At 31.9% G+C, this 15,622-nt stretch overlaps 1 protein-coding gene across 2 annotated transcripts in view; it reads left to right on the top strand.

Moving 5' to 3' along the window:
* The window catches only part of LOC145681637 (uncharacterized), a 302,173-nt gene that overhangs the window by 150,344 nt on the left and 136,207 nt on the right, over positions 1 to 15,622 (top strand). For both annotated transcript variants that reach the window (XR_014130848.1, XM_081753255.1), the window contains exon 4: positions 4,974 to 5,059. Coding sequence is in view for 1 of the 2 variants with exons in the window: in XM_081753255.1 (XP_081609381.1) it covers positions 4,974 to 5,059 (86 nt within the window). In the remaining variant the exon portion in view is untranslated. The remainder of the gene's footprint in view (positions 1 to 4,973; positions 5,060 to 15,622) is intronic.

Here is a 15,622-nt window from a genome sequence, read left to right as displayed (position 1 = left end):
GGAAAGGTGGATTGAGAATAACATTTACAAAAGCTAACAACAATAACGATGTCTTGTATAAATGGACTGGATCAGGAGCAAGTGCAGCAGCTCCTCATGATGGAAAAATAACAATAAAAAGTATGGAGATAAGAATGCCTATTGTTGAATACGAATCTAATTACGAAAAGAAGTTAAAGTTGAATATTCTTAGAGAACCTAAAATCATGTTTTCATTCCATACTTATCAGTGTGTTCAGAAGACTGTTGTAGGTTCTTTCTTGGAGTTTGATGTTACTACTCAATTTAATTCTAGACAATTTGATATGCCTGATTTCGTAGTTGTAATGTTCCAAACTGATAGAAGTGGCAAACAAACAGCAGATGCAAGTAAGTTTGATCATTGTAAGGTAAAGAATATCTATCTTAAGAATGGAAGGAATGAGTTATTTCCAAAAGAATCAAGAAACTTAGATATTGCTAACAAGGATTATTTTAAGATGTACGAAGATTATACTGCATTTAAGAGAATAACATGTGGTAATATCGAAATGTACTATGATCCTAAAGAGTTTATAGATAACAGACCAATGTATGTGATTAATTGTAGTAAGAGGAAAAATGTATCGGTAAATGAGAGAACAAACATAAAGATTGTAGTAGATTTTGCAGAAGCTGTGGCTGCTAATGCTATATGTTATGCGATATTAATTGGACAAAAGAACTTTACATATGACCCTAAGAATGAGAAAGTAATAGAAGAGTTTTAGATAGTTAAATGTATGTTTTATTAAAGTTTTTCCATAAACAAAATTGATAAAAAATGTTTAAATATTTTTTGGTGAAGATAAAAATTGAAGAGTGTTCGTTGATTTTCTATATAATAAATACGATGTCGAATCATATTGAGCTTTTAAATAAACTTGGAAGTCTTGAACAAAAACAAGTTATTGGATTAAGAGAATTAGAATTAAATACAGAATATAAGATTGTGAAAATGGAAAAGATTAAAACTAAGTTTGGGAAGAGCATTTTAGCTGAGTGTGAGCAGTTTAAGGTATTTCTTCCACCCAGATTTACAAAACACTTAACAGATAAAATGATTGACGAGATCGTTAAAGATGGAATAAAAATCAAATACACTGGTTTAAAAGATAATTACCCAACTGTTGAGTTCTGTATGTAAATTTTATGTAAATTTTCTGTATGTAAATGAGGATTGGTTTTATGAATTTCTCATAAAACGAACATTTTCTTTACAATAAATAAACTATGGCTAATTATTTGAATAAAAAAATGATGTTAAAGCATTGACATTCCTTCGCATAGATGAGTTAGAAAAAGGTAAAGCGTACGAGATAACATTATGGAGATTGATTCAAACACAGCGTTATGGTCAAAGAGTTTTAGTACATTTAGATGAGAAATATAAGACGTTATTACCACAAAGATATAATGATGAAACTGAGCAAGTATAAAAAATTTGAAAAAGTATAAGCTGTTTGTTAAGTATGAAGGTTTGAAAGATTTAGATAATGGTTATAAAATACATCAGTTTTACTTTAGAAATGAATCCAAAAAATAAAACTTGTAATTTTAAGTGTATAAGTGTTTTTTATGGCATCATTATCAATATCTGAACTTGTAATTTTAAGTGTATAAGTGTTTTTTTATAGTATCAGACAATAAAAAACTAAGACCTTTAGATATACAGAACATAATGTCATTTAAATTTTAAAGATACATATATAAATAAGGGATTTATTTGAGTTTTTGTAATTATATCCTTAGAGTTATGCAATTTATAAGACATTCAGTAGATACGAAACTTATTTGTCTATTGATTATCGTTTGAATTTTGAAAATCGGTTAATATTTGACGAAGTTATAGCAAATTCAAAAGTATCTTTAGAGTTATGCAACCTGCAATACAATAAAAAAATAGCAAATTTTTTTCTTTATCGATTGTCGTTTGAATTTTGAAAATCGGTTAATAAACAACGAAGGTATAACGATCTGAAGATATTTTCCCTCATGAGCCGCCATTGATGTTAGGGTTGATTATCGTTTCCAAAAAATTATCATGTTTACCTTATTTAGTACTAGTTCATTTGTAAGTTTCAGAGCTTAATTCATAATTTTAACAATTCTTGAGAAACATGATAAAAAGAATTAGTTTCCAACCCTGTTTGTCACGTGAAGGTAAAAATCATCACGATACATTGTCACGTTATCTAGCTACAATTTCTTCTCTTCACAATCGAAAAAGTTTTAAACTTCTTAGTTTTAGTTATAACGTGACAGTTTGGTGTTTTTATTACTACACTTCCATATACTGCTTGATTACTAAAAAGAAAGAAAGACTGCCTGAGGGAATGCAACTTGTGACTTAAAAAGAAACAAGTTCTCCTTTACATTGCTACTACAATTATATTCGTATGGAAGTCACGTACGCAGCTTGCAAGCAGAATCTTCCTTATATACAATGGAAGTAGATAGCCTTGGCTTTAATGCAACTTATTTTTTTAATTTTCAGCAAGCAAACTGGATTGTGTATGCATGTATCAGTGAGTTGGTTGAATGAAAATATATATATACTGTTTGGCTGTGCGTTTATTCAATACTCCTATACAGTCTAAAGTTCATCTTCTTCTTACTCGGGCATTTGTGAATCGATTTTAATCAAACAAAAAGTATCTGTTAAATTAAAGACAGCACTATAAGTTATAAGTTTTAGATGTAAGTTTTTATGATTTTAAATGTCATAAAAACAGTATTTTATTTATCTTTACTCCCAATTTGAATAAGGCATCATCCTTACCCTCCATTTCAAAAATGCACTTATATAATCACTCCACTTCTTATTATTAATATGATTAATAAAGATATGATGGCTCTTAAAACTAAAATAGCAGTCTAAATTCTTATAGGGTAATGCATTATTCCACAGCTCGTGTATTTTATTAAGATGATATTTTGCTCTTTCATCAAGTTGAGCTTTCCCATTCTTGTAGTCGATGTAAAATTTTAAAAACATTAGTTTGATATCATTCAATTCGTTTTGTAAGTCTCTAAATTTTTTTTCAGAAATTGTTCAGGATTTACAACATGATAAGCAAACGCGCCCATTTTTTCTGTTTCATCATTTTGTTTGCTCATTTTATTCCGGCGTGCTTTACACTCATCTCGTCTTGTATTACCATTTCTAGAGAACTCTTGGTATTGTTTTAATTCTCCACAAATTACACACTTTTTCATGATTTATTAAATATAAAATATTCAAAATACTTAGTTCATTTTTGTTTGATTTTTAAATGTCATAAATACCTATATGCAGTGCAATTACTCAATTTACTTTGTTAAAGTACTATGGTTAGTAGTGGATTTGTTATTTTCGATGTGATTCTATACTGGAGGATTTCATATATAAAAAAGCCTGGTTTGAGGAAGTGGCCCCAAACTGGTTTTATGAATACTACTAACATTTTGCCGTTGTTTCAGGACGTCAAAAATAGACATGACAAATATGCAACAGCTGTTTTCCTTATTCTATGAAAACACGACGCCCATGAATATCTGTAGTCCATATTGTTACAAGAGACAAAAATACGTAACTACATAACTAACGTTTTTATCATATTAATATATTTGTCTTGAAACAAGTGCACATTGCTCATCTCTTTCATCTGTAGTAATAGGTACGCATTTCGTTATCTCTATCTGAATTGTTTTAGTCACTAACTGTCTATTGTTATTATTATTATTATTATTATTATTATTATTATTATTATTATTATTATTATTATTATTCATAGTGCATTAATAATTCACGTACTGCGCTGCATTTGTTATTACTAACTGAATTAGCAAGGGTTTGTTGAGAGATGGTGTAGCACACACATAAAATTTCCTTCTATTTTTACATTTGTTGTCACTTCATTAAACCAGTTTTATTAAAAAATATTTTTTGTATTTTTTTCTGGTTCCTGAGAAGAGCACAAAGCTGTTTGGTTTTATAAATAACATTGTGAAGTGAAAAATATATGCAGGACACATAATTTTATTTGTGGAGTATACCGTTTCTGTAAAGAGCCCCTAATAAAAGAGTACAATATTATTAAGTATGTATCACTGTATTCTGTCAAATTTATTACTATAATTGTAATAATTTATGTCATTAGTCATCACTGTCACATTTATGCCGTTACCATCACAACATTTTTCTGTTTAAATATATTAATAAGTATCACTAATACTTTGACATTTTTGTTGAAAACTATATTTGCATGTAAGTTTGAAAATTTGAAATATCATACTGCATCTTAAACAATGAAAAGCAGAATGAAACTTAAATGTTTTTAAACATCACGGTAATGACAAGAATTCTAATGGCATTGGTAACTTTGTCAGGTATTTTAGAAAACAGGAAAGTTCGTTCGTTTTCCGGATAAGGCACATTTGTCACATGCTATAAGACATATTTACGAAAAGAATCATTCAAAAAGAAAACAAAAAATATTTCATAATGTGCACTTTAAATATGACCATTTTCGTTAAGCAACCTTAATACTGAATATCGATCACATCATTTGCTATAATTAAAGAATTACCCCATTACCCGGTATTCATCTTCTGATGTTAGGTTGTATTAGCTGCACACACGCAAAGTTTTCTTATCAATAAAATCAATAAATTTTTATCCTCCTGATTTCCTGTAACACAATAATCGATTAAAAGGAATAATAATCGAACAATTGTGGTTAATATTCACTTTTGTACATTTTTAGTCTAGTTTCCTCCTTTCTACGAGGAATGACGATAGATATAGTACAAACACAAACACACACACACAAACACACACACACAACACACACACACACACACACTGGATTTTTAATATTAAAGATGAAATACAATCTCAGTAATTTCGTTTTATTTTCTATTTGCATTTCTTAGTAAGATAATATTTACAAAGTGTGTCTTCTGTTTCACAGATTCTAACGTAATCGTATATATATTTCTTTCTTCTAACATAATAACGATAGTCGTGTGTTGTCTTCTCATTTATGGAGCGATGAAGGTAAGACTTATTTAAAGTATAAAATAAGTAAGACTTATTCAAAAAATAATAATGAATAACACAATGAAGCGAAATTCAATGTTACTTTCTAATAATGCCTTAACTCTATTAGCTATTAATCAAAAAGGCAGGTTTCATTTTTAAACTTGTGTAATGTACGGATCAAAGGCATTTTGGTAAAGTCTAAGTAATCTTTCCAGAAAACTGGGTATTGATTGATAAAAACGGACAAGGTTAAGTTAATTGAAAGTACGTCAATAACGCATTGGTATAATTGAAAGTTTATATTTTTATATTTGAAGTTCGAATAAAAAAGTTTATATTTGAAGTATATATTTCTTCAGCAAACAGCTTTGCAAAGTAGACAATTAGTGGGTGATGATAGGCTTACGACCTGAGAACCTTATTCATTTTCAGAATTCTAGCTTATGAGATCATTATACCAGAGAGTCTCTTGAAGTTTAACAGGTCGTGTGAAATGTACCATGAAGAGCATAGAATTACGAGTTAATTTCCATTAGGAGTTCAGTTCTTGAAAATTCTTCATATGAAACCAAGAATAAAACTGATAATATTTGGACCATCACTTTTGAATTATTTCGACACACGCAGTTATTTGTAGAATTTCGTGGAACGTCAAAACTTTAAAAAATAACCCTCGTGACCACCAACCTACAAAATGTTTTGATGGCCATTGACTACATTAATGCAAGGTTACTCTAATGGAAGATTTTGTGCAATTGAACACAAGTTATTCATACACCTGAAAGAGAAGTATATGCACGGTTTCGTCTTACTCAGGCGGCGGTGAAAGCTTGTGGAACGACGCAAAAATCCGTGGTATTCGATATTTTAACATTTAATATTGGCCCCTCTAAATTCATCGGAGAAAATCTTGTTACGGATCTCAGAAATTAGAAAAAACGACCCGACAGCCTATTCAGTTTACAAATATGCGAAAATATATAAGTTTGTGCATAGCACAAGATTTTATTACCGGACATGATAAGCAACTACATGTGTGGGAGGTCTACATTACTCTGTTCAGTTTCCAATATATACCATAATTTCAATTTTTTTAACTATACGATCCATTTACAACTCCCTCCATGAAAGAGTATCACGTTATTTGGTTCCAAGGTTATGTAAACGGATATTTTGTTCATAGAAGATGAATGTATTTACATTACCCACTCAAATTTCAGAAGGAGATTTTAGCCCACCCTTCAATATATAGAAATGTTAATAAAATAAAATTTTGATTGTTCTCTAGAAATAAAGCTGATATTTCTATACGTTAGTGTTGTGTTATTATGATCAAAATCTGTCAAAATATAATCAGAAGCTTGTTTGTGTTTTACTTTTATTTATTTGTAAGATATGGTTTCATCACATTATATGATCATATCAATGAACTCATGAGTTAATTCTTATTTACAGTTGCTATGACGTACTAGTTCTCAAAATTTGGTATATGAGAGCGTACTTGTGTCACCCTAAAACTGTGAATTACTAAGAAATAAAACTTGGGAAATATTTTGTATTATTTCTTTTCTGAATATTTAGTGGCATGACGGCCTACCTCCTCAAAATTAGTAAAATGGACGTACGTGGCCCATCCTCAAAATTTTGGAATAGTCAAAAAATACACTTTGTAAATGGTAGGTAGTTATACATATTTGAACCTTTGAAAACGAGTAGATGTATAATCCTTCGCTTTTTTACAAAAAAAATCACTCATTTTGAAAATAATTTTTTCTAATAAACATTGATATCATAATACATTCTTCTCAAAACTTGAATTAGGTACATAAATTACTCGCAGCTAGATTCGGGAATTGTCACAAAATAAATGTTGAAGTGTGTCGGTAGTCGTTTACATGATGATGGCACCTTCATGTGACACTCCCATAAATAGGAGAAAGTGCCTAAAACAAAAGTATATTTTTTAAAATTAAAATACACCGTTTGAAAAGTTTAATTTTATTTCTTTTGATATTGATAAGGAAAGTAATTTTGTTTCCATATGCTGTATATTTTCCTTCTGTTAATTAGGTTATTAATCCATTCTGAATGTATAGTTCTAACACGCAATTGACTTGCTGTTTTGTGGCAAGGACAAAAGGGAAGAATACAAGCTAGGTTGTGTACTAGAAGCCAGTTTTACTCCAAACGTCATCTAGTCGCGCATACAAGTACAATACACGCTATCCTCTGTCTACACCTATTTTGAAAGTGGTTAAAATCCTAATAACACACCTACATACATCTGAAAGGGGACCAGGTCACTAAGGTGCCCACAGGTAGGGTACATTTTACCTCTTTGGCCGGAAATAATATACCATAGAACAGCGGACTAATTGTACACCCTTAGAGACATGGTAACCTTTCTGGATTATTACTAGAGAAATATCATATAACTAAGAAAATGTTCTGGTTATATTGCATTAAATTACCCAAATAGGAGTTTTAGTCTAAATTGCAATCTATATAACAAATTATTAAGCACGTGAATGTTCCTGAAACTTAAGAGTCTATAGTATTATTACAAATGGTGAAAAGGTTTTAATCGTACGCCATGATGAACTTTAAATTATGAAAGAAAATCCCTGTAATGTTATATCATGGAAATGTCTAAGGAAGATATCGCTTGGCATAGGCTGTAATAAGAAAATAATAAGTTTCTTGTCCCAACATGAAGTTGTGTCTTTTACGTGATACTACGTCAGTTTTTACACATTTGAAATCGGAATGCAGAAAGAAAATGTACCCTGTAATACTTGTCATTGTATGTTATAAATTAAGGACGTTACCGTTTCATAAGATCTGAAATTTTTGTGGGAACTACAGCAGTGATGAGAAACGAGAGTTAGGGCAATGTAATCCAAAAAATTATCAATACCTAAGAACATGATTATATGACGAAAGAAAGTCATTAAGGATCAAAAATGTAACCTTCTTTTGAAGCCTTCCTTCGAAGAAACTTGTAAGATAAATACTGAAACGAATTACATACTTGCTTTTGAATATATCAGAAGATCACAATGGCTCTTACAACAATTTGGCATCTTAGATCATTCTGATGAATGGTAAAGATTATCGTTTTCAGAATGCAAACAATTAATAATTCAGATGATTTACTGTAATCACACTGTAAGGTTAGGATATAATGCTATAAAATTCCACAAACAAACGATTTCAATAAAGTATTTATTACAATTATATTATATTCACTACGAAATAATTATGCTTTTGTTTACTGCTAACCCTGCACATAATGAGACATGGTATATATTTAAAAAAAATTCGGAAATACAATCTTTTCAAAAAGGTCATATTTCATATTGGTCTTCCAGTCAAGACTTTGAAAGCGTTTCTACTTTCTTCCATTCTAGCTACATGACCTGCCCACCTAAGCCTCCTAGACTTGACGACCCTAACAATGTTGGGTAACCGTATAAATTATGTAGTTCCTCGTTATGAAGTTTCCGCCATTCCCCATTCCCGTTCCTCTTGGGTCCGAATATTCGTCTGAGGATTTTGTTCTCAAATACTTTCAGTCTATGTTCTTCCCTCAGAGTAAGTGACCATGTTTCGCAGCTATGCAGAACAACAGGCATAATTATCGTTTTGTATATTTTAAGCTTCAAATTCCTCGACAGAACTCGCGACGACAAGAGATTTTGAACCAAATAGTAACACGAATTCCCTGCTTTGAGTCGACATTTAATTTCTTCGTGAATATGATTTTCTTCTGTTAATATTGATCCTAGATATTTGAAACTATCCACTTTATCAAAAGTATTATTTAATATTTTAACGCATCCATAATTTGCTGTATTCCGGTCCCGACGCACTTCCGTGTATTTAGTTTTCTCTGCATTTACTTCTAAACCCATGTCCCTGCAAGCGTTTAATAAGATCTCTGCATTTCTTTCTATTGTTCTCCTATCATCCCCTATTAAATTTACATCATCAGCATATACCATAACCTGGTGAATACCGTTCAACTGTAGGCCCTGGTTACTATCTTTGATTTTCCTTATAGCGTATTCCAAAACGAAGTTAAATAATAATGGCGACAACGCATCTCCTTGTTTCAGGCCATTTTCGACGTGAAAGCTCGTGGACAAAAATTTTCCTACCCGGACTTTACTTCGGGATTCATTTAAATATATCTTAATTAATCTAATTAGCTTTCTCAGTATTCCAAGTTCTGTAAGAACGTTGTATAATGTTTCTCTCCTAACCGAGTCGTACGCCTTTCTAAAATCAATATATAATTGATGTACCGAGGTATTGTATTCCCACTTCTTTCGAGTATTTGGCGAATGGTAAATATTTGGTCGATAGTTGATCGATTTCGTCTAAATCCGCACTGATAATCTCCAATAATTTCATCTGCGTATGGGGTCAGTCTTGCTAACAGAATATTTGAAAGGATTTTATAGTATGTTGACAGAAGAGAAATGCCTCGATAATTATTACAGTCAGTTTTGTCGCCTTTTTTGTGAATTGGAACAATGGTTGATTCTTTTCACTCTTGTGGCAATTCTTCCTTGTTCCAGGAAAGTAGAATGAGTTTGTGTATCTTGTTCCACAATTTTTCGCCTCCAGCTAAAATTAACTCAGCCGGAATTTCATCTACACCCGGAGATTTGTGTTTTTTTTTTTTTATTTCTTTATAGGGGTTTCTACTTCTATTCGGTTGGGTTCTGGAATATACGGTTCTGCGGTGTGTATCTCCTTTTCTCCAAGCACACTAGTTTTTGGTTGAATGTTATGCAAATCGTCAAAGAAATCTTTCCATCTATTTAAGATGCCATCCGTGTCAATGAGAACTGTACCGTCAGATTTCTTTAGTATATAAGCACGAGGTTGATAGCCTTTCTTAAATTCGTTGATTCCCTTATACATGCCCCGGATGTTTTTTTTTACTATTATCGTCAAGTTCCTTAATTTTAGCTTTCAGAAAATCACGTTTCTTTGTTCTAAAAGCTTTGGAAGTTTCCCGCCTGATATCTGAGACATTTTGTGTAGTTATTTCATCCGGATTTTGTAGCCAACGTAATTTTGCATGTTTTCTCTTCTCTGCTAGTTTTATGCATTCCTGGTCGAACCATGGTTTGTTCCTACGTATTTCCGCGTGTCCCAATTTTTCTTTTGCTGAAATTTTTATGCTATCTCTAATTTCAATCCAGGTATCCTCAACACTAGTGCACTCCGAATCTTCTAAAGCCGAGAATCTATTCGAAACTTCAATCTGGTATTTCTCTCTTATCTGGCTCTCTTCTAATTTCTTTAAATTGAATCTCTCCGTTTTCGGACAATGGATATTGCATTTATTCAACGATAGCCTCTCTCGTATTATCGCCGCTACCAGGTAGTGGTCAGTGTCACAATCAGCCTCTCTAAACGACCGGACATCAATTATGCTAGATTGCCTTCTTCTCTCTACTAAAACGTGATCGATTTGATTGTGTGTTTTTCCGTCTGGTGATGTCCAAGTGTATTTATAAACGTCGTGATGTGGGAATTTTGTACTCTTCACGATTAGGTTTTTGGATATTGCAAAGTTCACGAGTCTAACACCGTTGTCATTACTTTCCTTATGCAGACTTTCGTTCCCTATAATCGGTTTGAAAATATCCTCTCGTCCTACCTACGCATTGAAATCCCCTAAAGGAATTTTCATATGGTATCGCTGGAGTTGGTCAAATATCCGTTCCACTTCTTCGTAAAAACTGTCTTTTATATCGTCATCCTTATCTTCAGTTGGGGAATGTACATTTAAAACAATAATATCACACCACCATCCCTTAAGAGTAATAAAAGAAAGTCTATCAGTAACAAATTCAACCCGTTTAATTGCTGGTAATATACGTTTATGAACGAAAAACCCTGTTCCTAACTGGTGATTTTTATTTCCTTCCCCGTAAAAGAACGTAAAATTTCCGGAATTCTCAGATCCATTTCCTTCCCACCTAACTTCCTGAACTACTACTAAGTCCATTATGTATTTCTCTAATTTACTCGTTACGGATTTTAACGCGCCTGCCCTATACAGACTCCTAATATTCCATGTTCCAAATCTCATGTCCATTTTCTTTTGCCGAGGTCGTGCCAAGTTATCAGTCCTTGTCCGAGGCTTTTGTGAATATTTCTGAACAAGTGCTTTTTTTTATAGGATGAGGTTGTTAGCCCTACCCAAACCCTCAAGCTGGAGGACCACTCCTAGTCGGCTGTCCGCGACTGCTTATTCAGTATATTCGCAGCTAACCTCTATATCTAGAGGCCTTCTCCTCGATCCGCAACCTGAGGACGCACCATGCCGTGGTGACAGGAACCCACGTTACACAGGTTACATATACTAGATAAATTATTTATTAGTACATAATAAACCTTATCTAGTAGATAAGCATCCTCTATGATAACATTCGACGATATCTAATTTTGTACATAATTTCTAGGGAAATAACGTATTCAAATGTATATTTTTTTAAAATGTTCATGAACACAAATTAGGAAAATTTATGTTTATATGTAATTCTCGCTCCGCAGCTTATTATAACGCAAAACGAATTAAGCGAAAAAGCATAATTAGTTAGAATTTTATAACATTCAAATCAACATATTACAGCAGTTTTAAAACGTTATAATAGAATATATATATTTACATGTTTAAAATAGGAGAAAATGCACATGCCCACAAGAATTCATCCACACATAACCACCTTCTCATGTATACTATATTGTTTCTTTACAATCTCTAATTTTAAGTCCTTGGATTCTTCCCATCCACATGTAATTTATTATAATAAAAAACCTTTTTGGCAAGTCTTCAACTTCATATGCAATAACAACACCAACACATCCACTTTTAGCCTACTCTTCTTTCGTACCCCTTGTATTTGTTCTGAGTGCCTGGCCTAATTTTCTCAAATCTAACTGTCTGATATTTAGGATATACCTGAATAAATGTGTCTTGGCTTTTGTCTATCATCTTCAGTATATCTATCAGTAGTAGTTATGAAACGCATTGTTTGCACACCCTTTCGTCATGGACATCCGTGTGCGAGCGTAGAAGATGGTCATGTGAGTAACATTAGAGATATTACTCTCACTAGTGTAACATCCATTGAGCAAAGCCATTAACCAGACATCGTTGTAAAGACAATTAAATTTATCAAATAATAAAAATCCTCAGTTTTAGAAATACCACTTTCAACTTACTGGGTTGGCCTATGGTCATAAAGGATACGGGACAATACCATTTTTTAAGTGTACTAGCAGCCCTGATAAAATTACCTACCACTAAGTTACCTTACCTATTAATAATTAATATTAAAATATTAAATATCTCAGCTCTTAATAAAAGTGTTCAAAAATACAAACGGAGAAATAAAATATGATGTTCCTTATGAAACATACCTAATATGTTCACCTCATTCTTTCGCATCTAAGTTTAACATAAAATTCCACAACTAGTAATTAAGATATCTAAAAGAATTGAACAGGTACATAAAGTTCTTTCTAATTATAAGCGTAACATTACAATATCAAATAAATAGCTTTCATGGCTCTTTAAAGCGTAAATCTTACTTCAATTTTACATGGTATACACTGCTAAATATATTGAAAGGGGAGCGCCCATTAACTTCGTTCTTAGTTAGAAATAGCCATTTCTTAAAATCACGGAATTAATGAAAATTAACAATCGATGATTTTCAATATAATTTGATTGCATTCTTGTACATCATTAAAAATTATATTAAATATTACTTTTAACAAGAAACTCTCTGATGTCACAAACTTATAGTGATATGCATTTTTCTTGGCATATTTTAGTAAATTTCGTTTTTAATGGTTCATTTCAAAAACAATTGATCCATTCGATTATTATCAGAGAAGTCTAGTAAACGATGATATTTGATGAGAAGTTTCTTTGTTTCCATATGTTTTAAAAATTGTTGTACATCTTCATTATATCTAGAAAAACTATTTTTTTATTTTTTATCTAAATGTACTAATATATTTTTTTATGTATATTTAGTTTGAATCAACTTGCGTATCATTACGTCACAGTTTTCATTTATATGGAACTTGTAATTATATATTCTGCTACCGTTTCCCTCGGGCGATGCCTTCCGAAGAATTCCCTAAGAAAACAGCTGATAACAATTCTGGTCAGAGCTCATGTTCTGTTCAGGCGCAGATTGATGATAATGAAATACAACAAGTGATTTGACATGAGCAGCGTTAGTGCTTATGAGAATCAGGTTGAATTATACTTCCTTTTGCGTATGCATACTTATACATATACGTGACTGGCAATCCGGCTGCTCGTAGGGATTCGTACACACATAAATGAAGACGATAGTGTTCCCTTAGATGAACTCTTATTTATTAAATAAGCATATATGTGGATACGGAGTAGAATGAGAAATATTAATAACACAAAAAATTTCATTTCAAAGAGCATGGAGGCTCAAACAGAAGAAGTTACACTCACAAAACTGAATAGATGACATGGTGAAAAATAAAACACTTAATATTGCATAATAGACGTAGATATTCACATACTATATAAAAGCACTAGAAACATAGCCCTACTATTATCGTGATCACTTGCATATGTGGTTATTATTCGCATTGATATGAGACTCTCACTACGTAACTGGGACAAGGAGAGTGGGGAGATACAGGAAACTCTAAATCTTGGCGAAGCTTCTTGACTCCGAAAAAATGTTGTACTTCAGGAGATAGTTGTTTACTTTTCCAGTTGATATCAAAATAAGAATTGTATCACATGCTTAATTATTCGTCGTACTCACCTTATGCTATTATGTATGCAAAACGTTCTTCCAACTTTTCGTTCCTTCTTGTTCTGACGACTTGGGCTGACTTCTCGCTTTTTCAAACGCTTGGTAACATCCCGCTCGCCATATCTCAGGTTGGTAGTGCGTTGTGAAAAATTGTAAAGAAGTGTCAAAGTTTTCTGTATTCTTACACAATACAAATACGATGATGGTATAATTGAAAGCACTGGCAACACATATTTCGGTCCCGTGGGAACGAAACTTGAAGGCGATATTCAAACAAGTGTTGCAGGCTGAACTAGCAGATTTTTTCCATGACTTGGATTTTTTACACTATGATTATACACAAAATAGTTCAGTGAAAACGAACGTGCGTAGGCAATTGTGTGAATTAGTCATCTCACCTGCAACCCCTACAAGCCATGAACCCCTACAAGCAACCCTACTGTTCCCACGGTAGGAAAGATGACGAAATGTTAGTGTATGAGAACACAACACTTGACGATTATTCATTCACACACAGTATCAACTTCATGTCCAAAAAGATTCCCAACCTGAATAAACGTTGTTATGAAGAAAATATATATGAAACAGTCATAGTGGCGAAAACCATAAGTTGGTAACTATTTTGGGGGAAAGAAGTAAAAATGAGTTTGCTGCTCCAAAGCACTTTGTCCAGACGATAAGCGTTGTGCTGGGAAAACAACAAGTCCTTTGTTCGGTCGTGAGAAGCGATAAAGAAACCGAGGAACACCGGCAGACAAGAAGGAACTGAGTTTCTCACGACTTGAAAATAGCTTTTCTTTTCTATGAGTAAAATAATGATTTTTGTAATATGTATAAAAGTTAAAAAAGAAATACACTGTTTGTTTAAAAACGTAATATTGTGGCCAGGCTGACGGTCACAATTCCTTAAAATTTCAATATCCTTTTTCTTGTTTAATTGTGATGACAACTAGTTATTCATGATATAGATATTTGAATGACTTATACGAATTTTATTAACACAGAAATCAAAATTCAGATAATTTTATTTAGTCCAATTAACTTAATTGAATATTTATTCTGTATCTAAATCAACCCTTCTAAGCAAATAACTTGTTTCGTTGTAGTTTCAAGTTTATTTACGAATTCAATATGACTTGTATTTTTATTATATAAGACTCCTTCAAATACACATGTAATTTATAATTAGACATAAAAGGACAATGCACATGTACACTTCACAATGTAGCACTCAAACTTCTTCAATTACTTTGTCAGTCTTTAATTCATGTTTAATTTTTTTTTTTTTTGGACAAATTGGAATTTCATACCAAATTATATTTCCAACTATTCCTTCTGTAAATATACAACAATATTTATGTTCTTTCTTTAATTTACAGATACGTTCTTTCTTCCATCGCAATTAATGATATTACTACTTTCTTTATTACATTTACCTGAATTATATTAAAATTCTGTATTTCCAGATGTTATTCTCTTAGTTCAGAGTAAACTTCATATCTTCTAAAATATTAATTTTCAGTTTCTATTTACTTTTGGAAAAGTCCAGTTTGTGTCATTCTTAGAATATATAGTTTTTGATTCACTGTAATCAAGTTTACTGTAGTCTTATCTTAAATTTAGACATGTAATAGTTCGCAACATAACAATAACAAATTTCGGTATATCATACTATTTTGTGTTAAAATGAGCTGTCACACCAAACTCAAATGAAATATATCTTAAGGGCTTTTCTAAT

This window comes from Thermobia domestica, chromosome 3 (genome assembly GCF_964235325.1).
Source record: "Thermobia domestica chromosome 3, izTheDome1.hap1.1, whole genome shotgun sequence".
NCBI classification, from domain to species: domain Eukaryota; kingdom Metazoa; phylum Arthropoda; class Insecta; order Zygentoma; family Lepismatidae; genus Thermobia; species Thermobia domestica.
The sequence above is the reverse complement of the archived record's forward strand: the minus strand, read 5'-3'. Positions and strand labels throughout refer to the sequence as shown.